This window comes from Athene cunicularia (genome assembly GCF_003259725.1).
Source record: "Athene cunicularia isolate RWA chromosome 3 unlocalized genomic scaffold, athCun1 chr3_part1, whole genome shotgun sequence".
Classification (NCBI taxonomy): domain Eukaryota; kingdom Metazoa; phylum Chordata; class Aves; order Strigiformes; family Strigidae; genus Athene; species Athene cunicularia.
In genome coordinates this window covers 50,764,000-50,788,545 of record NW_020799097.1, presented here as the reverse complement: position 1 = coordinate 50,788,545, position 24,546 = coordinate 50,764,000, and the positions used below count along the sequence as shown (strand labels likewise).

Genomic DNA, 24,546 nt, shown 5'->3' with positions numbered 1-24,546 from the left:
TGTCCACAATATATTTACTGTTGAAAATTATATTAATGAAAAATTTTAAAAATAGAGGTTATTTTCTTTCATTAAAGCATCAGAATATCATGCTGTTGTTCTCTGTATGTACATAGGTATAGATGAGAAGTTCCAGTATTGTTCCAATGGGAGTCAGTTATCAAGTAGGATTTTTTTTTTTAAATTAAGGTTTGGTAATCACTCTTCTACTTTTGATTAAAATTAGGATCTTGTTTCTCTATTTTAACTAGCTTGTACTATTTGGCTAAACATATGAGTCATTAGTCTTCACCTTCTTAGTATATATTTGGTTATCAATTTTCTGTTTGGAATTGTTCTGAAAGGTGTGATAGAACATTTATTTCAATCTTTATGGGGGATTCATGTTTTGGTTTTGATGGTCAGTTGAATGCCCTTTAAGCTATGTTGTCAGTAGATATTGTGTAGGTTTCTGCCATAACTGTGAATGCGTTAAGTGCTGGACTACCAGTGTACAACTTGAAACAGAATTTGGAGACTCTAAAAATAATGCCTTAATATAATACATTAAAAAGGGTAAAATCTGGAGATACAGGTTTTTTCAATCAATTAAAGTACTGTATGTAATTATACTGTGAGGCATTTTATCTTACTGTGGTTATACAGGTTGTTGAGAAATTGTGCAGAAATAAAAAAGAGTGATGAAGTACAGTAAATTTGCATGAAATATCTCCTTCTTTCTTAGATATTTGGGCAATTGGCTGCATATTTGCTGAACTATTGACTTCAGAACCTATATTTCACTGTCGTCAGGAGGACATCAAAACAAGTAATCCTTTTCATCATGATCAGCTAGATCGCATTTTCAGTGTCATGGGATTCCCTGCAGGTAATTTATTTTCATTAAAGCATCAGACATAATGCTGCTGAGTTGATTTCCCCCCCCCCCCCCCCCCCCCAAAGGAAATGACTAGTTGTTTGTATAGGTATGAAGAAGCTGTCAGTTTGATGGATTTGGAAATGCTGACAATTATGGGACAATAGCACTGGCCAACAAACAGGAAGTCAAACAACTGCTGTAATTATTTATTCTCATGTATTACTTAACCTACACTTTCAGAATTGTAAATGCTTCTCCTTTTTACCCCCTGCCAAAGATAAAGATTGGGAAGACATAAGGAAGATGCCAGAATACCCAACTCTTCAGAAAGATTTTAGGAGAACAACGTAAGTGATGATAACGCAACAACAGTACAGTGAATGTAGCAGATAAGCAGAAATTGGCTTCCATCCTCTGACTTCTTGGGGAGGGGATTCTGGGGTGTTTGGGTTTTAACACTGTAACAGCTGTCCTGTTTGAATTGGCTGTTTTGCTTAAATGGTGGTCTCTCCCTCAGCTGCTCGCTAAAAGCATCAACTGAGTGGCTTCCTCCATTTTTATAAGGGGTTGTCATAAGTGCCATTTAGTCTGTGGCAGGCACAGACAAATGAGCTTCCTTAAACCAATTGTATTAGCTGTTCATGATAACTTCATTCATTTTGTGTGAGAAAGAACAGGGAAACACCTCCCTGTTTTCTTTGACCAGCAGATATGTGGAAACAGTTGTAGTAGTGGACAGAAATTTCTATAGAAGGTAACGTGTTCAATAGGTTGTGATGCAAAGCCTATCTGGGATCTGAGAATTTTCCACTTTTACTGTCCTGGTGCTTTGGCTAAATTAGTCAAGTGGTGGTGATAGATCAGAGGGTGTGAGGAGCAGCACAGACTTTCTTGTAAGGCAGAGGACATGGATGCAGGAGTTTTGGATTCTGTTTCCAGCCTAGCTGTGGATTCATTATGCAGACTTTAGACAAGACGTGAAGCTTATCTGTGCATGAAGCGACTTTCTTTTGAAAATGGCTGTAGGTAACCTCTGGATTTGTAGATTAAAGGCAAGGCGCAGGTCATACATATTTGGGGTATTTTTGAGCTTTGAAACTATAGGACTGTGTATGGTTTGCTGCAGGTTGGGATCGGTGAGACAAAATGGTAAACTAATCACTCTGCCAAACTGCAACTGGAAACAGTTTAATAGCTTAGCTGTTTTGCTGGCATGAGCTACTGTCCACTTCCTATGGCAGAGTGTTACAGAAAACTGGAGTACGAACTTGGAGTTTCTCTGTCATATGCACATGTCAACAGTTTATCCATACTCTATAAACGCTGCATGTTCCATGGAAATAATAGGTACACAGTTGATAGTACTCCTGTTAGTGAAAAGCTCACTTCATGTGTGCAACTGCTAGATAAATATCTGACGTGTTTTCTGATAGCACTTGTTTCTACAGTTTTCTTAGTTAAGAGTTGGTAAATGTTTTTGTGATCATTTGCTATAGCTCCATATTTTTAATGCTGTATTATTTCAGAAATGTTTTTGTTTATTTTTCAGATATGCCAATAGTAGCCTCATAAAATACATGGAGAAACACAAAGTCAAGCCTGACAGCAAAGTTTTTCTTTTGGTAGGTATAACTTGAAAATCACTGTGATGATAGGAATGAAATGCTTTTCTAATGACAATATCTGTGTCTGTTCTTCTATCTCATTGCAGTGAACACTGATGTTGAAAACTATTTATCACTAACTGGCCATTCTTGAGATGTGTTTTCTTCATTTACATTTATGCTGAGAGCGTGCTTGAACTACTGGTATTGAAGATCTGAAGGTCTTACCTAATTAGTATTTGCAATGCACTCATATACCCAGCCTTACCCATAGCTCTGCTGTGCAAATAAGATAGTGAGCATTATATACCCCTTGATTCCCTGTTGTTCCAGAGGGCTAAAGAGCTCCCAAGAGCTAAAGAGTTTTGTGAAGAAAGGGAAGAGGGAAGGAGGAATTTATTTCCTGTAGTAATTTTCTTTCCTTTTTTTTTTTTTTTTTCTTTTTTTACTTCCTCTGATACTGGTCCACCTCTGTTCTGTGGGTGATTTCAAGCAGTAGCCCTAAACATTTATTTGCTGGTTACCTAGTTGAGTCATTTATTGCAGATAAATACAGGATTGCTCTGTCTAATACAGCATCATTTCTGGATGCCTCTATGATGACTTAGTGCTGTCTAAATTTAGGAATGAAGTTCAAAGTGGCTAAGCTAGTGCTGTGAATAGGGAGTTTCTGTAATGAAGCTGTTAGTGCAGCTTGGGTTCTAGTGGTCTGTTTACATCAGTAGTTACAGATTCATGATAGCAATCTTCTCTCGAGGTCCTGGCAAAGATTTGCTCTTCAACTTGTTAGTAGCTGCTGGCTGATGACACAAATAGCTGTAGAAACAAAATAGGTTGGTCCCAAGTGGGTGGAAGGGGAGCATTCACATAAGAAGCGTGAGACTTCAAGAAAAAAATAATTCTAATTTCTTAAACTCAACTTACTGGGCACACATTAGGATCATCTGGAGGAAGTGACTAACTGAAAAGAAGACAATTGTAAGAGATGTTGTTAGCACCTGAATTTCCCCATTTTCCTACTAAAAGTAGAAGCCACTAGAAAGTCTGGTAAAAAGACAAAGTAGTAGATGGGTTTCTGTCAGCTTATATGGCTAATTCATTAAGGCTATGAACACTGACTTTAGAGTTACCCTGAGTGGGTAGGCTACTTTTCCAGGGGGAAATATTAACCAGACCTCTCTAAAGAACATAAAACCATATTTTGCCACCCTATGGCATATTATATATGTTTGTTTATATCTATATCTATATCTATATATATATATATATATATATATATAAACAAAGAAACTTTTCATAATGGAGTAGTAATGAGACATGGTTATTAAAGGGTGACTGAACAAATGGATAGGTGTCTACCTATGTCTTCCTCTATATAGTTGTAAGAATGAGAACTGAGATATCCAGAAGTCTGAAGGTTCTTTCTGAACATCATGAAGAAGACTTAGTTTGCCTAGCAAGGTAGGTTCTCTTAGTCAAATTTTTGTCACTGTTCGTAATCTGGGATGAATAAGGGTGGTTTAGTCATCAACCACAGAGATGGAGGCTGATCTCGAAGTCAGTCTCTCAGAACTCTGCAGAAGAATGCCCAGGAACATGGACAACCTTCTTGATGCCTCACTACTGCACTGAGGAGGTCAATGTACCTAAATTGCGACAGCCACGCTACAGCAGAGGCTTACCTGCCTTATCTTGTGAACGATCCTAAAACCCACCAGATCTTGAAGGAAAGATGTGCTTTGCTCTCCCAAATCAAGAGATTAGAAATGTATCTGCTAATGAGCTTGGAGATACATGTATTTTGAAGCAGACTTCTTAAAACTCCTTGTTCACATACAAGATATTTGTTATTTTTTGAGATAACCTCTGTCTTGCAAGGTGACTTCTGAAGACATCTACTTTGTAACCTTCATTGGGCAAGACTTTGTGCTAATGAATACAGAAAGTGCAGTGCATAGAGAAAATATGCCATCAAGTAGACCAGTGTGGGATAGCAAGTGACCCTTGACAAAGAGGAGGAAATTGTGCCACTTTGCTGATTGACATTGAATGATAATATCTACATGAAGGTCAGAATGTTTTCCATCCAGGAAGAGGCATCTGTTCTTGCTGTCCCAGAAAAGTTACAAGCATAGTATTTATAGCTGTCATGTCAGGCCAGTAGAGCCTGACAGCAAGCAATCTTGAGAGCTGCTGAGAAGTATGAGACTGTTGATGAAGTCCAGTCTTACAGGCTTTCTATATTGTGTTAGCAGCTGCTACCCTGAAAGCAAATTGTGTCCAGACATTTTTTATTCACTTTCTTAGAAGCAACAGAAGCTACAGAAAGCCAGGCTTTGTCAAAGAAAGTTGGTTCATGGTGGCATCACTGCTAGTCAGGATATCTCACTTGGACTCATGTTGCATGTGGTATCAGCTGGAGTGGGCAAACTGATTATATTCTCGGGGTGGAGAGGGATTACTGAGGGGATGAGCAGGTAGATCATTAAAAGGTCCAAGGGATCTTTAGATCTGCTGCTACAGTACATTAGCTTCATCATTGAATGACAAAGAATACAGGTCATGTTGGGAGGAAGCTTGTGATGACGTTGCTATATGGCAGAAAAGTGGAGGAACTTTCTCTTGAGTAGTACTGCAGCAATCAGTTCTGAGGAAGGAGCCCAGGGACAGACACTGATGTCCTGTACTCTTCTGTCAATGACCACATCTGGTACTGAAGACCAGGAGTGGCCTTATACAGAACATGAGTGTGTGTCCCTGTGGTCTCCGTGGAGGAACTGGGGAGAAGAAATTTGCATCATCTGTAAAGGTGTCACAGGCCACTAAAACTAACACAAATTTTGCATGTAGGGAGGGGTGACGATTTGCAATAAAGATACTGAATACCAAAACTGTTGTTTATATTTATTGTATCATGTGAGGTCACTGTGTAGAGAGCCAGCAGCACATTAGAAGTTGAGGTTTTGAAGATACACAGGAAATGTAGGGTTAAGGGTTATCTGACAATACAGTAAGTGTGCAATGCAAACTCTCCAGGGTGTGTGTAATGGAAGATCATCTTGATGTGTATTTCTGGACAAGCAGCAGGAATCAGTTCAGGAGCTGGTTGCAAAATGGACTGTTAGGTGGAGAGACAGCCCAAATGGCTCTTTGTTGTGTTGTCAGTCTGTTAGGTCCATGGCCCATAAAGTATGTCAATAAGGAGAGGCAGGAAGGAAGTGGCAAAAGTAGAGAACTTTATAAGACCTCATCTACAAAGTAGAGTTAGCTGTAATTACTGAGAAAGGAAATACAGGGAATCATCTTTTTTGATGAGGATGAGTGCTTTTACTGATGCTGTTTACTGTACCATATACATAGAATATAAAATTGCATAGCAAATTTTTGACTTATTGGAACAAAAAGCCTCAAACACCCATGCCAAAAATAGCATTCTTTTCTGAATATCCAGGGAATTTCTGTTGGAGGCCTGGAAGGTAGTGGTTGAGCTAAGATGCCCTTTGCAGAAGGAATTTTATTTTCACTGTTGACTTAAATTCAGAGAGTATATGATGTAACTTGAGCACCCAAATCTCCTACTGTGAGTTTATCAACATGTGATAAATAACTGTTCTTAATGGTATGCTCGCCCTATAATTCCTGTTTTATTCTACTAATATATTGTAATCCTCTTTTATAGCATGCTGTAGTCAACAGCATTCTAGCTAATAAATTTATTAGGACTTTCCTCCTAGCAAGGAAGAAAGGTCACTAGGAAGGATCTGCTTCTCCTCTTTCTCATTTTAGCACCAATTAGAGTGAGATTGGGAGCTGCATGAGTGGCAGAGTGCTCTGACTCTGGAATGTTTCCTGTGTGAGAAATGAAGATTTATTGTTTCCATCCCTAAAGTGATATAGAGAGTCTTGGTCATGGTCAGTCTCTTCTGACACTTTTTTCCTGTTGTGTCAGCAGTACAGAACAGTATAAAAACTATACATGTGCCACAACACAAACACCATTATTTGGAAATGATGCTTTATGAACCTGTAATAGATGAATTTAGTGTTGCTTTATCACAGTAGTTCAGCCTTAGCAATTAACATTAACTGATACAGTTAAGTGTATTTCTTTCATAAGTGCTTCACAGCCATAGTGCTTCGATGGATGTGCATTCTAGTTCTTGGGAACTTCACTGAACAAGCAATGCTAACTTAGGCTTGTCTGGACAAGCCACAAGTAATTTAATTTCCACATCGAACTCATAGTTTGAAAAATGATAGTTTGATAAGCTTTTTGCTATTTTCAATGTTATGCTTTGCAGCTTCAGAAGCTTCTTACTATGGACCCTACAAAGAGAATTACCTCAGAGCAGGCTTTGCAGGACCCCTACTTTCAAGAGGACCCTCTGCCTACATCAGAGTATGTATTCCCTCTTCTGTGCTCTTCAGGGGTGTCTTCTTTCTGCTGAATGCTAATCCCTGGAATGACATGACAGCTGAAAAATTCACAGATAACTACCTATATCAAGAAGTAGTAGCTCAGGCATGCTTAGTATAAACTATTAGTGTAGTACTGAAGTGCCTCTATCTACCGGTGCCAGAACTGAATGGTCATGGACAATAACCCAGTACCGCACTAGTGGTGTAATTCTGAATGTACTACTGAAGCTAATGTGACAATATCGTTGCGGTATTTAGAGAGTTATAATAATTTGTGCCCTGTTCTGTTCTGCCTTACACAGCCTCACAGAGCCCTGTTCATTGCCTGGTTTCACTGTGCCTCCCCCTAGGACTAGGACAGTTCTCTGACCTACAGCCCCTTCCCATGCTCACTTGCAGAGCATAACAGTTTGAGGAGAGAAAAGTGATCAGTGCCTAAAATCCCACAGGTTCCTTGTTCAGAAGGCTTGAGAGTACAGATTTTATATCTCTGTATATTTTATTGTCATGAAAAATTCAAATGATATATTCAGTTCCTACTGGCAGATTTTCCTCTTCCAGTTTCTCTTCCCAGTTTTCAGAAGCATGGTGATTCATAGGAGCTGGACGCAGGGAGACTTCCACATTTGCTTTCACTGCTTCCTCAGTTAGCAGGCAACACTAAAAGGAGGGAACAGCGACTGGAGTATAAGAGGACTCTAGTTGAGACTAGTTGGGTTTTTTTTTCTTTCTTGTTCTTTTTCTTTCTTTTTCTGTTTGGATAAGCCAAACATTACATAGCAGCTAGATTAGGAACTGTTTACACACTTTAAAAATTCATGTCATGTTGACTGTATTCTGAATACTGGCATAGAAATACAAGAAATTGATACTGGTCAAGATCTACCAGTAATTTTCTATTTATTGTTTACCTGATAGTATCCTATGTAGAGCTATAGCTCCTCATGGATTACAGGATAACATTATGATAAAATCTGCAATAAACATTAAGGAATGTTCCAAATCCCATTAGCCAGCTGAATTTTAAAGCTATCTTTTTTTCTCTAAACAAGACCTGAGTAGCTAATTGAAAAGAACTCTGCAGATGTGATTGGCAAATATATTTAAGCCTGCTATAAGCTAAGGCAGGCTTTTAAGGCATTAATACTCTTTAAATCAGGCCCTTTATGCAGTGAGCGATGCATGTTCCAACTAGGTGTTGTAGAACCTCTGACACTGTGTTTGTTCATTTTGCCATCTGGATCAACAAGTGATCGTTCTGGCATTTGGGCATGCTCAACCATGCCACAATTTCTAAATGATGGCCTCATGCCAACAGCAAAGAGATCTGACATTATGATCAGCACCTAGCTGCTGGTATCTGCTGCTATCTTGGGTGCTCACAATGCCACTCACGGGAACAGGACTTAAGAAATACAAGAAATTAAACTGTGTTATAGTCACTTGTTTTTAATATAGTATTAAGTAAATGTATGTCATATGTACATATTTGTGGAGTGTTTACAGTTTACTGTGTTTCAGTGTATTTGCTGGCTGTCAGATTCCATATCCTAAAAGAGAGTTCCTCAATGAAGATGAACCTGAAGAGAAAGGGGATAAGGTATTATAAACTCTCTTTTTTTTTTTCTTTTAAGTATGAATAAGGAAGAATCATGGTGCTACCAAATGGAAACTAATGAAACATGAAGTGTTAACCAAAAATGTGTTTTCCAGGCAAGGCTCTCTTAAAACTGCTTCCCAGACAGATTAAAAGTATCAGATGACTTTGGGGTGTCTCAGGCGGTATCACCAGCAGGGTTTGTCCTGACCTGTGGGGAATGAGCTGGGTGGGTTGTTTTGTCAGCGGTAGCCTGCTTTCAGCAGCCATCATTCCAAGAGGACCTTGCTACCTCCTCTTGTATCTCACGATGAAAATACATTGTGATCACATGAAAAGAATGGCATTTCCATTGTATGACTGGCATACATCCAGCCATTTCAAAGTAGATGGCTGTCAGGGTCTCAAATAAATAGTGGCAGCCTGCTTCTGGCACTACATCAGAACATTTCATCCATCTGTACACAAGTTTCCTGATCATGTTTTAAGGGCCCTCAGACAAAGGAGTAATAAGGAGCATGAACTGTTCTGGTAACGACAGTCTGCTCTGAATACTCTTTTTTTTTTCCCATAGCCTCATAGACGTGGGCAAGAACTTGTTTGTGTGCATAGTAAATTTTGGTGTGTTTGCAACATAGTCTGACCTGCTTTGTGCGTGTAGCTCAGCTGTGCTACGTGACTGCAATGATTGTCCCATCATGCTGTGAAGGCTGGACAATGGTGCTATAGTGTGTGAAACAGCTTGTTATTTTTGCTTAGAAGTGTACAGTGAAACATCAACAGTAACGTATAGCTAGCAAAATGTGAAGAAAACAGCCTTAAACTGTCATTATCTGAGGACTACATGAGGACTGTTAATCTTTTGGAGAAACCATTCATCTGATTTTACATTTCCTGCGTAACATGAGAAACTACCTGAGTTTAAAGGTATGGCTATCACAATACATTCCAGACAGCAAATTTTTGTTTTGGAACAGATAGTATAGATTCTTCTCTACTGAAAACAAGTGGTAACATCCTGGATTTTACTGTCCAGATAGTTTTTTTTCAAAAGAGGAAACACCTAAGCAAAAGTACAATGAAAATCATGATACTGATTTGATTGTAATTTACTTACTAGCTTTGCTTTAACTTTCACAGATTCAAAACCAAGAACAAACCTTATGAATTAAAATGACTCTGGCTTTTGTTAAGTCAGTGTATTTAAAAGTAAATATGTGTCTTTTTCCGGGGGCGGGGGGACACCAAACAATGGCATGTTTATATTCAAAACAACTATTATATAAATGATCTTTGAGATTGTTGGGGACAGTTGCATATTTATGCACACTCCAAGTTAAACTTTTTCCAGACTGTTTAGGTAATACAAGTCACACATTACTCCTTGAATATGTTCCCACAGTGCAGAAAATGTGAAGGTAAAGGATATTCTGAAAGTTGGATTTGTGCGGTGTAAAACCACAAATATCTATGTAGTTTTTGGAAGCGTTTGTTTATTTGCAACTTGCATCTGAATTGAATAACCTTTTAACATAAGCATCCATTCTTTATTAGTCAACAAAGCTGAAATGAGTGTTTGTAAAAGAAAGTGAAAAGATTCTGTTCTCATTCAAATTCTGGTTGGCAAGTTTCTGCGGGGTTCATTTCTATGTGGGACTGGAATTTCATTTTGGTAATTTGATCCTGAGAGGTGACACATGGTAATATGTTGCTAACTGTAGACCTTTTTGCAAGTTTATTCCTTTAGGAACCACCATGAACTAGACTGACTTGAGGACAATGTTTTTGCTGGTGTAAGCTGTTTTTGTGTGCTAAGGTCGTGCAGCTAGACCCCAGACAGGGTCTGACAGAGTAGATCTCAGTCTCCATCCAGGCAGTAGCAGTAGTAGCTGCACAGAAGAGCAAGCTCAGACTAGTCAGGTAAATTTTGTGTTAATATCCAAAGCACAGAACATGGGACCTACAACAAACTTGTATTTAGTTGTGAGAGTTCCTGCAGTATTTGTTTACACATAGCAAAACTGCAGTTTTTCAGCTCTCACAGTAACAACGACCTTACTTGCATCTAGACACCCCTTTGAAAACACAAGTTTCATCACTCTAGCACAAATACTGCCTTAGTTAATGGTGTTTGTATAAGTGAAGCTCAAACCGTTATGAAAAGATAAATTGCTAAAAGATAATTTTTTTTTACAAGCTAGCTTGATTAACTTTTAAAATTATTGAAGTTTAAATCTCCCGGGAAACAGAATCTGACTGAGATGGGATTTGAGGACTACAAGCAGGAGGATACATTATTATTTTTGCTAAATGTGAAATGAAAATGCAAGCAGCCTCTAAATCCTTGAAGACGTAAGGCTTCTTTATAATCTTAAATTAATACATCATGGCATATTTAATCTGAACGTATCTTGGGAGACTGGTGTGATGAATGACATAGATACAGATCTTTTATGTCATTTATCTCAGGTAACTAAATGCCTTTTGGTGACTGGGTGCATCAAGAATTTTCTGCTAGTGGCAACTGGTTGTTGTGTTTTCTCAGAAATTAATAAAATGAGTCTTTTATGAAAGGCTGCCATACTAAAGCTTTAATAATTATATAAGCAGATATTCTAGGGAAAAAAAAAAAAAGACTATCCTGAAATGTTCCATACAGTATATGGGGGGGTAGGGGTGGTAGTAAGACATTTTAATTGAAGCCATGACAATGGTAATTTTTTTTCATTATGAACAAGTGACATATCTCACAACTGGAATGAAATTGCTTTTTTTTGCAATTCTCTTATGTGCTTTAGTGCTCTGATGGAGAAGCCATTTCTGGTGCTGGAAAGCAGACAGATGGGTGATCATTCCTTTTTAACTGTCTAACCATGGAGGGCAGAATTGCACTCTGCTGATTTTCTAACCTTCCTTCCAGTTCCCTAATACTATTTTTAGTCTGTAACCCTCTGAAGCCAGAAGAGTACAATGTCTTTTTCTCTTGTGTTCCCTTCTTAACTTTTTTCTCCCTTTTGTGGCACTTTTCTCTCTCTCTCTTCCTTCTAGGTCCCAGTGTCATCTTAATTGTCTGGCTTCTTTTCCTTTGCTAGTCTTCTCCTTCCCTTGCTGGATTCTTCCTTCAACTGTTTCCTCTTTTGTCTTCAACTATTTGTCTCTGGTCAATTTTTAGTTTTCTGCTATTTAATTAAGATTTTCTGACCCTATACGTAGCACACTGTGCTGGACTGTATTCCCAGTATACCACTCTTTACAAAGTACTTAAAAGCACAGGAGAGCAAGACAGTAGTGAAACCCCTTTCTGGTTCTGCCACAGAATTTCCTCACAACCTGGAAGAAATTATATAATTTTTCTGGTCTCAGTTTGCTTACCTTCCTGGCAGTAATGCTGCCAGCTTCCATTGGGTTATTGTAATGTGTCATTTGTAAAAGTTTGAAAAGTGGTTTTGATCCTGAGCAAACAAGGCTGTTGAAGCAATTTATTGTGGTTCACCACGTCTGCCACTGAACACTAGTGAAATTTTGGGGTTTTTGATTCAGTTCATAGGTGATTATGGCTTTATAAATGATTCCTTCTGCCTATCTGAGCACTTGTCTAGCTGTAGGAGGCATTAGATTGTCCTTCCATTTTTAGTGTAGCTTGCATTGTTAAAAAAACAGAATGACCACAAATGGGATACCCTCATAAAGTGAGCAAGAGTGTATTGAGGATGCATTTCTCCCGACCTGCATTTTTCCATGTTTCCCCCATGCTTTCCCTACATGTGTTTTCCCATCGAGCCAGGGGGCCTGCCACCTTCTCCCCAGGCACGGTGGTGCCAGGCTTGGCAACTCCATCAAGCTAGCTCACAAACAGATTCAGAGCAAGTGACTGTGTTGTGTTGCTTCTTCCCCTAGAATCAACAGCAGCAGAATCAACATCAGCAGCAAACAGCACCTCAGCAGCAGCCGCAGGCAGCGCCGCAGCAGCCGCAGCCGCAGCAGCAGAACAGTGCCCAGACCAACGGGACGGCTGGGGGTGCTGGCGCGGGAGGAGGAGGCACGGGCGCAGGGCTCCAGCACAGCCAGGACTCCAGCCTCAACCAGGTGCCTCCGAACAAGAAACCACGCATAGGGCCTTCAGGCGCTAACTCAGGCGGGCCTGTCATGCCTTCAGATTATCAGGTACCTCTTGAATTTTTGCTGCTTCTGATACCATAGGACCAAAATTTTGGTTTACCCCTTCCCCACTGCAAGAAAAGATCATGTTTGAATGAATTTCTTGTGTAACCTGAGCAGGTGTGCTATGATTAAAATATTATATACAGATGTGGGCTTAAAGCTTTAAAGTAAAAATGTTTTGTTCCGTTATTAGTAACTTTCAAGAGGATACCAATACAAGTCATATCTGCTGCACCCTGTAAAATGTTGAGGACTAGTCCACTCCAGGAGAGCACCTAAATACATGCATAACATTATGTTTGACAGTAATCTTACTGAAGCCAGTGGAACTCTGGAACTATTTCATGCCCATAAATGATGCATTAGATCAAGTTCAGGATACTCAGTTCTTGGCAATATTAAATCCTGTGTGAGAAGCTGATCTGAGAAGATCCTGAAAAGCAGAAGCAAAATTAGAACTAGGATCTCTCATTTGATTCCTGCTTCATTTTACCTTGTATCATCACATGTATGGAACAGTTCTGTAATTTATTCTAGTACCTTACAGAGTTTACTTCTGATGTTGAAGAAAAAAAAACATGTTAGCACAGGAATGATATTTTGGTTCATCAGTATGATTCATGCTGAAGTAGGGCACAAAGACATGCATTGTTTCTAATGTGACCGAAGTTGAATAGATTTCATGTTTTCAAGTACAGTAGCATTCATAAGTAAAACAGTATCACTGAATTATTTTTGGATTTGTATACTTGTCTTTGCTTGCTACAATTATATTTTCCACTGAAAAAGTAACACTAAATAGAAAGCATTGAACTTACCAGGATCTTCAATACTTGTGAGTTTATACTTGCAGGAACAGTAATGAGTTGAAAGCAGAATAAGAAAAATGTAGATATTAAAGGTGGATTTTAAAAGATGTTAGGGATTCTGCTGCTACTAGCCTTAGAGAGGATCCCACCTTGGAGAATGGTCTTTTCAGGCTGCTTTAAAGTTAAAATAAGTAGCTTTTTAAAAACCCAGCTCTGGAATTGCCTTGACTTAGCCCTCCAGACCTTCTCCACAGACAATTGATTTCTCAGTGCCAGACATATTTCTCCCATTTCTGTTTTACTTTTTTAATTTCAAATTATCATGAAGGCATTGAGGGCAATTTAAGGGTAAAGACAACTAGGCTTCTTTTTTTGAAAAGTTCCAGACAGATTTGAGGTCTGGACAGATCACTACAGATGTCTGACTACACAGTATTTATGGCTGGCCTGTTTTGGTCTGTATTTTGAGGACTGGTGTGCTGCATTTGATGATATCCATTATAGAATCCTTATACAGCTCTCTGAATTGTTGGCCAACTTCCCCCTTACAAGTTGCTAGCAGTCTAAATATATTTTTTTGAGATAGTTAGATTTATTTTTTTTTACCCCCTGTGACTCTTTCCTTCGAAACTTTAACAACACAGACATCAAAATGAAGATCTGTATGTCACTCGCTAAATTGTATGATCTGATTATCTATTTTTACACTTGCATTGGCTATCTGCCCTTAAATTCTAGCTGACTTTCTTCTGTTCCAGAAAGGAATGTCTGCAATTTGTCCAAGTCTGACTTTGTTAAAAACAAATTCTCTTCTGTGGAACAAAAATAAGCATGGGCAAGTTAATGTGTTCTTGTAGTCTTAGGGCATTAATTTTACTCCATTATATCTTTACTCAGATGTAGGAAGAAGATTCCCTTTGCTTTATGTTTCATTTAGCTTGTGATCTAAAGTCTCCATTGAAATTTTTTTTGTAGTTCGCCAACCTCAATATATGTTGCTTCCACAAATGACACTGCAAATTCCTTGTTGAATTTGCTGAGCATTCTTTATGTGACCTTCGGTGTTTTGCTTAGCATGGTGAGCTGATGTGTTTCATCCAGAATGAGTTCCTATGAAGTCATAGCATTTATCACAATTCTTTGTCTTTTATGTTAGAAGTTGCAAAAACTTTCAGAATTTTGAGACAAATTCCAGACTTCAGACACTCTGTTAACAATCTAAACATGCAGGCTAAGCATAACCTGATTTACAGCATACGTGCCACTAGGAGACATCTCTTCCAAAGCCGGCGTGCTAAGCTGTTATCTCTCAAACTGACCCTTACAAACAAGTGAAGTTACTCTGTACAGCTATTATATTGATAGTACATTGAGATGCAGAGGTCTGCAAGATTTGGCTGTTATCTCTCTCTCTTTAGCCTCACTGTACTTCACCTTGAAAGCAACTTTCATATTCCTACATTAGACAGAACACAGAAAAAGTAACCTGATATTTTTAGGGTTTAGTATGTTTTACAATTTCTGTAAAATTAAAGGTATAAAGCTATGTACAGAAACAAAGGGCAGAAGTGTTTCACACTGCCTGAACTTTAGGTTGCTGCTCTTCCTCCTCCAGCTGAGAAGTTGCCAGGAGGCTTTCACAGCTCTCCTGGTTGGGATCCAGTGATTAGATGAGATCACTGACTGGGGTATTGCCTTCATTGAGCAAATTCTTGGTCTGTGGGAAGATGTGGTATTCTCATAGACCCACTGTCTCCATGGGATTTCCATTCAGAACTCAAACTTCTCCAGAGGCCTTTTTTAACTCAGAATCCTGATATTTAATCAGTATGTAGATTCTTAACACTTCCTAGACCATTGCTGTTGGCCACAGTCTTGCTGATGACCCTTGGACATAAACAATTAGAACCATCAACTAGACAGTGAACAAAACTATTGAACGACTATTTGAACCTGCACTTAACTTGGCTGGAAACAAACTGTTTACTTACAGCAAATAGTTTGGGTTTTTTTTGTAGACTCTCATTTCTTGGGGATTGGAGTGGGGTTTACCTTGCTAGAGAGTCCTCTATCCACTGAGCAGTACTTTTCATGCAAAAAGCAGTACTTTTCATGATTTTGCAGCTTGCATTTATTTTGCAGGTCATTATTAATCCTGGACAGGGGATAGATATGGTAATAAAAGGGCAGATTGAGCAGGCTGGAGGTCGCAAATGATACATGAATTTGGTTTGCTGAAATTGGGATCCACTGAACTAACATCCAAAACAGTGGAGGGAAAAAAACATTCAGGAAAATGAATGTTAGGTTATTGCACGTGCCCATCTTTAAGCAGTTGTCCTTATTTCCAGTAGATAAGGCAGCAGGTTGAAAGACGCACCTAGAAGTATATTATTTTATTCTACTGGACATTTTTTCATTTAGATAAACTGAGTAACTCTTACGTCGTGGTTGTCTTTTTGTGTTGTATTTCGTATCACCTATCTCGAAAAGGTTGTTTGTGGCCCCAGCAGTCTGCTTTTGCATTAATAGCACTTATAGTAATGATAGACATAAGTTTAAGGAACATCTGAATTTTGATATGGAGTCTGCTCTCTTGTGTATTTTTTCATTCAAAAAACGGGTGTGTACATGCTGCCCTTCTAGGTGTCTGCCAGTGACCTTGTCTATTTTGTGTGCTATGTTAAGGATTGCAGATCAGATTGATTGCTTGTTTTATGGGACCTTAAACTGTAACACTGTTAGTCAGTTTCTCCAGCAGTCACATTTTAATGAGCTTCAGCAAGGTTAAAAGTTTCCTGAGCTGCACAGTTCCGACAGGCTGGTTTTCATTCCCCTGATTCCACTCTCTTTTCCCGCAGCACTCCAGCTCACGCCTGAGTTACCAAAGCAACATTCAGGGATCTTCTCAGTCCCAGAGTACAATGGGCTATTCCACGTCGTCTCAGCAGAGCTCCCAGTATCATCAATCTCATCAATCTCACAGGTACTGAGAGGGCTAACAGGCTGCACTCAGAAAGGAACGGACTAAAAGCCAGAAGACTCCAGCAATATGAAGTTCATAATGATGAGAAGAACCAAAAATATGAACTATGATGCAGAATTAAAATTCATTATGACAAAAGGAAGACTTCACTCACTGAAGACTTTCCCCTCCACCCCCCGCCCCGTCCCTTTATTGCCATAAAGGAGATTTTGTGAAGTTTTCCTTCCTCCCTGCCCTTGCATGTGCTCCATTGTGGTTACTCTAATGAACCCTTCTGATCTGAACCCAGCACTTAACTTCTTTAACCTTTGGAATTTTGAAGGATTCCTGGTGCACCTTCCTTATGCTGTAGTGATTGCCATAAATCTGTCTTTTCAATCTCTTTGATGGGATTTTAAAGTTTTAAAATCTTGAACTCCCAGGCTTTCAAGCTTGTATATAGTTAGTTTTATACTAGGCAAACCAGTTTAGCTATACAGGTATATTGCACCTTTTTAAAGCACTATGTTATTTTCACAGGATATTACTGTTTTGCTCATGGATGTCAAGAACAGCAAAATTTTACTGTTCCAGAGTATTTTACTATTCTGTTTTTATTAGTCTAGTTTTCAGGCGAGGTCTTAAAAATAAAAAAAATTAAAAATAAATAAAATTTAAAAAAGAAAAAGGAAAAAAGAAAAAAGAAAAAAAACCTACCCAAGTCTCTGCAGTGACAAATATGCTTCATGCTACTGGACTGAACGCCAAACAGAAGATTGCTGATATTTCTTAACTCATTCACATTGAATTATCGAAATCACAGTGATCATGCTCTGACTAGTTTTAAATTAAGCATTATTTTAAATGAAACCAGGACAGTCACAGAAAAAGGAGATGCTTTCAGGATCTCTTTGAACAGAAGAATGGAATGTCTTCCCAGGCTGGACACCAAAATAGTCAGGAAAATGTATTTACTGCCCTCAAGTCTCAGTAGGAATGTGGATGGATGGGCTTGCTTTTCTGTTAAGCAGCTGATTAATGTTTGTGAGAGTTCTATAAATCTCTTTCACATTCCTGAGTCAGTTTTCTAAATATAAAGGTGACAAAAGTACTAAGACTTGCGGAAACAAATGCATTTAATCATTTTGTGTTAGAATTAATAATTAAGAGAAATTATTGTGCAGTTTGAAAAGCATGTTGTTCATTTTTATGTTTATAACTCATATTCTGTGTCCCTCACATTGCTGTGATTAACCCAGATTAGTTACACCAGATGCGCTTGATTGCACTGAAATGTTTCTTTTTCCCTAGAGCAAACATGTTTTGATTGTGCCTAAGGATTGTAAGTAGATGGGTAGCTGGCAGAAAATCCCCGGTAAATAAGCAAGAGTTCAGAAACATAATCAGAGGATTATTGTCCAACTTCTGCAACCACAGTTATTTGGAGAGACACAATATGTAATTTGGGACAGCTTCATTTTTCTTTCAGCCTTCAGGAATAAGGCTGGCTCTTGTTGCAGAAAACCTGGAAAAATGCATTTAGAAAGCTGCTAGCAGTGTAACGTCAGCAAGCTTCTACAACTGATGTGTGGAGAAGAGGTGAAGTGAGAAGAGTTTGTATGAAAAGAGTTAATGTTACAGGCTTCTGTACCGCAGTGTGTTCTCTTCTGTCCTGTACCAGTACACATTCCCACTGAAGTTATGATCAGACCTAGCAAGATGAGTAAGTTTGTTTGCTCTGAGGAGAATGCTTTTCATCACAACTAGACACCTACATGTTTCTACTGGATTTAATCTCCCCATCACCTTTAGTGCCCCCTTCCTCCTCAAACATGTGTCGTTTTCATGCCTTTTGTGAGCAGTTGGCTTTCTTTGGCCATATCTACCATCATGTGGTTTTAACACCCAGCTTCTCTGGAAAAACAACTAAAACCTGCTTTTGTCATCAAATGTTTAGGAAGATGGTGAAAATGAAATGAAGCAATTTGAAGGAAAAACTTACTTCTGGGAAAAAATAATCTCCCAAAGGATATTTTCAAGGTGTAACCCTTGAAATGCTACATATTATATGTACCCTAGTAGCCTGTTTGGAAGAACAGATTTTAATTCTTCTTTTATTTCAGTGAGTCTGGGGTTACATTCTTTCTCTAAGTGGCATGTCTCACCTCTTACTCATGTTAGGATGAAATACCTTTGAGCTAATGGATATTTGGTCAATGCCATAAAGTGGCATTTATTTTATATTTTTGTGACTTGAATGTCACGTTTCTAGAAATTAACCTTTGACAGAGTAATTTTTGTCCCCTCCTGTTCTTTTTACCCCTCTGTTCTCTCAAAATCCTTTTGTATTTTCAATTATAGTTATCTAACACTTCTCCTCCTTATTGTGACCTGCAGCTGACCATCAAAATTCATATAACATTAGGAGGTGATGGGGAGAAGGTTACCATGCTAAGGTTAATTAAGGTGGGCTTTTGTGCCAATAATGCAAAATCATGGTGTAGATTAATCTGTATGTAGAGTGTGAAACTTCACAGCAATGTAAAGTGCTCTAATTGAGTGAGCTTCCAGCTTCTAGAGTGACTGCCATGACCTGTCTCTAAGCTGAACTGGCATTTCTGCCACACACCACTCCTCTCTAGCTTCTGTGTGCACATGTGAAGCCGAGCTGACTTTCTCTGTTGCCTTCAAACTTCCAGTTAGGGGGAGAGCAAATAAAAGCAAAAGAGTTTTCTGCGAAATGTAGGCTGTGCACACTCTTCTAGTTCCTTGATGGTGGTGAAATAATTTGCCTTTTCTTGGGAGTGTGATGCACGTTGCTGGAGTGGGTGGCAGTCATAGTGGAAGAAGCCTTGTTTTCCAGGGGTCATCCCATGAGGTAAAAATGCTCCACTTTCAGAAGTGTCCATGTCATTTTATGTTATTTTTGGCCCATGCAGCTTCATTAGTACTGATGGCTCTGTCTCTGCCCGTAACCCGTACAATCTCACCAAAGTGGTTCACACCAGTACCAAGAGAGGCAGGTGACGCTGGCAGATCTGTCTTTTTCCATCCTGGTTGCCTGGTGGGAGAGCGGGCCGCTGAGTACAGCTTTTCCTGTCGTGGCTCAGAGGAAACAAACACGTGGGGAGGAATGGGATGAGCAGCCTGGTCTGCATGGGTGAAGTTTATGTAGCACAAACTGCACAATGAAGGAAAAATATAGGGAAAGCTGCGAGTCCTGCACTGTATCTGTGACACTGTATCTGGGGGAGGGGGAGGGAAGAGCATTCGTAGCGGGAGGGGTGGCGGGAAGCCAGAAGTGTTCAAATATGTATAATATTTTATATAAACATAATAAGCTTAGTTCCCCTTCATAATCTTCAGGAATGGTACTTTAACACCATTAAGCAAAGAATTGTTTTAGGATTAAATAAATGTATTGTACATAAGGCCATACGTAATCTTCTAAAAATGTCGCCAGACAGGAGCGATGTGTATTACTATATGAAAAAAAAGTCCTTAATGCACTGTTATCTCCTAAATATTTAGTAGTAAATTAATACTATTTAATTTTTTTAAAAATTTGTCTTGTGTAGACACTAAAAAGTATTACACAAAATCTGGACAGAACATGTCCTTTTTAACAGCAATTTAAAGAACTTTTTATATATGTAAGGTAGTAACTTTTCAAATTGTTCTAGTTGTATTTTTCCCATGTTTACTATTTGTGGAAGTGTGCCTGTCTCTATTCAGTTATTTTTTTTTTTCTAATAATTTCATGCACGCATCTTTCATTTTTGTAGTTTTCATTAGAAATTATTGTGTATGCTCCTCATGCTGCCACAAAACTCTGCCACTCTAGATCTGTGGTGGCCACATTCGGCAGTGCCCATGCCAATGGGCTAGCAAAACCACAAAGCAAAATACTTGTTTCTCATTCTAGAGTTGAGAGTTTACTGCTTTTAAGTTGTCCTGATGTCACTCTTGAAATGACTGTTAAAACTAAACTATGAGTTCATTGCATTTATTTTATATTCTTGGTTGTAATGAAATGGAATTGACTTTGCTTCAGTGTGAATTTTTTTAATAAAATAATATACATTTGTAATAATAATAAAAAGTTCAAATCAAATAAGTGTGCTGAAAGGTTTTTGTAAACATTGGCTTTGGGCTACCAAGAGGGAAAACAAAGCCCACAAAATTGCAGTTGTAATTATATTCAGGATGTTTATGATATCATACACCACACAAAACAAAGCTTGCAAAACCTCAGAGTTGAAATTACAGCTTTTAAAATGCCCACAAGGATATTCATGGGTATGTGTCTATCAAAATAGAATGAAGCCTTATGGAAAACAGAATCAGCAGAGTGGTTCTCTTAGGTTTTGCCCTCTGCTTAAAAGTATTCTGGCATGCCATGCCGATGCCACTTGTTGAGATTCGTTACACTGCCCTCCCTGGCAGTGTTCAAGGCCAGGTTGGACGGGGCTTTGAGCAACCTGGTCTAGTGGAAGGTGTCCCTGCTTCATGGCAGGGGGGTTGGATCTAGATGATCTTTAAGGTCCCTTCCAACCCAAACCATTCTGTGATTCTATGATTATTACTTGTGTGAGAATCCTATAGACATGTCTTCTGAAAACTGGTTTTCTGCACTTTTAAAGCTCAATGCCCTCTTTTTCTTCCAGCTGGACCTCGGGGGATTTCAAGTATTTCAGGTGACAACATGGAAGGCATGAGCTACAGCACATTGGTGGGTTTTCAAAGTGGGTTTTTGTGTGCTTTGCTAGTCTATGTGTTTCTGTTGCATCTAACCTTTGTTTCACAGATGGATAGATGACTTATTCCAAAAATTCCACCTATTCCATAACAGTTGCATGGGTAAGAATGATTGGGATTTATTTGCACTACTACTCACATTAAGAAAGAAGCTTTGGTTTCTGATGTGCCTTTTGCACAAGGGTGAGAATAGAAGTAGCCTTTTGCCAAAAAGCCAAGTCTGCTTCTCTGACACCTCATGGATAAAGAGCTGTTGCTTCAGCCTTAACACAACCAAACCTGCCCATCTCTATACCCCTCATACTTTTCTTTCTGCTTCTGCTGTCCTGTTTGTTGGTAAGATTGTGCTTAGTCAGCAGCTTTGACCTGGACATCCTTCTTAAAACCTCCTGTGTTGGCTCTGTCCCAGTGTTTGTTCTACAGCATCTCTCACTTTTTCCTACCTGGTCATGCAATTTACAGTCTAATCCAGCCTCATCATACTGATCTGAATTGTGGTGTCATCTCTTCTTGTCCTTGACAGCTAGACAACTTACATTTCACAGCCATTCAGAAAGTTGCAGAGTAGGTTGGTTGTTAGTCTCTTGCTCTGACTTGTTGCTTCCTGCTTTTCGTTACTGCTCTGGCTCTGCCATCTCTGTTGTATTAGATGTAAAGCTGGTGTCTTCACATCACTGCCAAAGCTTGCTGTTACGCCATCCCTCTTACTCAAATCAAGAAGTTATTTAAGTTATCTCCTGGTCTGAATGTCCCACCAGGTCAGCTTCTACACCTCCCCTTTTTAGATTTCCAAATAAGCATTTTTATGCTGTTTCCAGTTGCTCATTGTATCTGAAAAATTCCCTCCCAAGGGTCTTCTGCATCCCTCATTAAAACCCTTTGACTTTGATGTCTACAGAAGTTTAATATTTTAAGCTGCTTGTGTGCTATGAGTTGTACCTATTGTGTTAATGAAAACTGTCCCAGTGTTTCATTACACCCTCCAGTTTATGCATCCATCTGTCACTTCCCTGTACACCCTTTGTAAGCTCCCAGAGACGAACCATCGCCTTGTCCTGATACAGTAGCTTTGTGACTGGCGCTTGCAGGCACTCTCTAATGCAAATAATCATCACTGTAATACCATGGTTTTTTACTACAATACGAAGTAGTAGTGTGAGGAGTAATTTCCATGTGCTGTTTGAACACAAAAAGCATCATACTGCTGCCAAGTATCAATTTGTTCTGGTTAAATGTGGAACTGGAACAAGTATTGTTCCAATAGCCAGCAAAGGTTAACAACGGTTTAGCTGTAATGTGTTTTTAACAGGTACTACTTTTTTTACATTCCAGAGAACTTCATGCCCTTGTTTAAGATCACAAAAAAAACAGAAGCTTTGGTTTATTTTGGTATTTTTATAGCAATGTAGAAAAATATTATTGTGTGATTATTACCATGATTTTTTTATTTGTAAGAGGTATTTATTAGGACAATAATTGTTTGAGGTAGATTAAAACCACCAACAAGGTTATGAAAGATGTGTGTACAGTCATAGCTGAGCTGCTGAAATTGCTGTGGGAGTACCACAGTTATGTAACAGATATCCAAGATAATCCAGAGCAGGTGTTTAAAAAAAAATACATTATTACTTGAAGTCTGAAAGTAATGCCAACCTATCTAATTATATAATGTGCTTACCTTGGAATACTGCTATAGGGTCAGTTTTTCTACCTTTGCATACCAGCGCTCTGATAAGTGTATTGTATGGACTGTAACAGGCCCTTTCTGTGATTGCTTTGTAGCATGTTCTTTGAAGTATCTAAAAGGAGACAGAGAGCTTGAGAGTATATAACTTTTATGTGTTCGTTGCATACATTGAATACAGGGCCAAATGAAATATTCAGCATTACATTCCTTCAGCTAAAATGTCTTTTGATGATGTTTAGTAAGAAACTATGTAAAACCTCCAACTGGCGTTTGAAGTCATTGCAGAAAGGACACCTTTGCCCCAGTTCATTGTCAGAATGCAGTTTTGCTTTCCTTACACTAGCAGTAAAAGTTATAAATAAAGGACAGTCTGCATTGGTTTTTAAATGTGACTTTTTAAATAAGAAAAAAGAAGTCCGATATTTGATACTGAGTCTTGGATGTGATGTGGTAGCTAGCAATAATGCATTTTATGCAGTTTTCATCCCCTAAGACTCATCATGTGTCTTAAGTAGTAAAAAAAACAGTATGTGAAGCGCTGAAGAAAGGAATTCTTCAGGTCTATCATCAGCAGACAAAGTTTTAATTATGGACCAGGTCATGCCAAATGATATATGGCTCAGATGTCCTTTCCATGGCCTGCATTTGAGCCTACGTTGGTAAGATTCTTCCCTACATCCACAAATAGGAATTCCTAAAAAAAAAAAAAAAAAAAAAAAAAAGGAGTGGAAGTGTGCAGCCTTTTGATTTTGTAACAGTTTTAATGATATCAAGCTTAAGTGTCTGAAGTTCTACAGAACATGATGAACTTTTAAATACATTTAAATGTGTATTTTTAAGATTTATACTGTTAAAAATACTCTCTATCCTTATCTGGGTGATGTGGCACAGCCCTGCTCTGGAAAGATGACCTCTAACTCTGCATACTTGACATTCAGAGTCTTGCAGACAATTTACAGAAGTGGACACTGAACTTTAACCTGTAAGCTTAGGTCACACAGGTCTATGGAAAAGCAATCAGCTTTTAAAGAAAACATACTTCCTTGGCTGAAAGGTGAGCTAGAGAACTGCAAAATTGAAGGCTTAAAGTCATACTGCAAAAGACTCCTGTAGTTTTCCAGTTTGACAGAGATAATTGCAAATTGTCAGTTTGTATTATTATTGCCAGGCTGTACAGTTCAGAAATAACCTGTTGATGGTCTTGCCATTATCTAATATGATGTAGAATAAGTAGTTTGCAAAATTATGATTTTCTGTTTTCAACCTATTTTAATTGCATGACTTGTTCTTGCAGTGGTACAGAAGAAAGGAGGACAGTTTCCAATAGTTTGGTTTTGGCAGTAAAACTCAAGAGTGTTAGCTTGTCAACAAAGAGGAGCCAAAAGAGATCAGGCTTCTTCCTTGCTGGTGTCCTCCTTTTGCTGCAGCAGAGATTCAAGCAGGCAGATCATATCATGGCGTTGTGTAGTAACTGCTGGGAAACATCTGAGTTTGAAAGATAAATGTCTATCTCATAAGTATAGCATCACAACTGTAGAAGGTGTAGCTAGTGAAGTTGGCAGGAGTGAGTCACCTTTACAAAATTCCCTGCACATAGCAATCATACTGACTCAATCATATCAAGAAGTTTATAGACTGCTCTTACCCACCCATAATGCATGAAAATCTGCCTTGTTTATGGTTTCAG

General features: G+C 38.7%; 1 protein-coding gene across 2 annotated transcripts in view; it reads left to right on the top strand.

The window, feature by feature from the left end:
• The window catches only part of CDK19 (cyclin dependent kinase 19), a 115,813-nt gene extending 95,285 nt beyond the window's left edge, over positions 1-20,528 (top strand). For both annotated transcript variants that reach the window (XM_026845077.1, XM_026845078.1), the window contains exons 6-12: positions 725-868; positions 1,137-1,206; positions 2,409-2,481; positions 6,765-6,862; positions 8,404-8,482; positions 12,377-12,643; positions 16,311-20,528. In XM_026845077.1, the coding sequence (XP_026700878.1) occupies positions 725-868; positions 1,137-1,206; positions 2,409-2,481; positions 6,765-6,862; positions 8,404-8,482; positions 12,377-12,643; positions 16,311-16,442 (863 nt within the window). In that variant the 3' untranslated portion in view covers positions 16,443-20,528. The remainder of the gene's footprint in view (positions 1-724; positions 869-1,136; positions 1,207-2,408; positions 2,482-6,764; positions 6,863-8,403; positions 8,483-12,376; positions 12,644-16,310) is intronic.
• Positions 20,529-24,546: the final 4,018 nt, after the last annotated feature.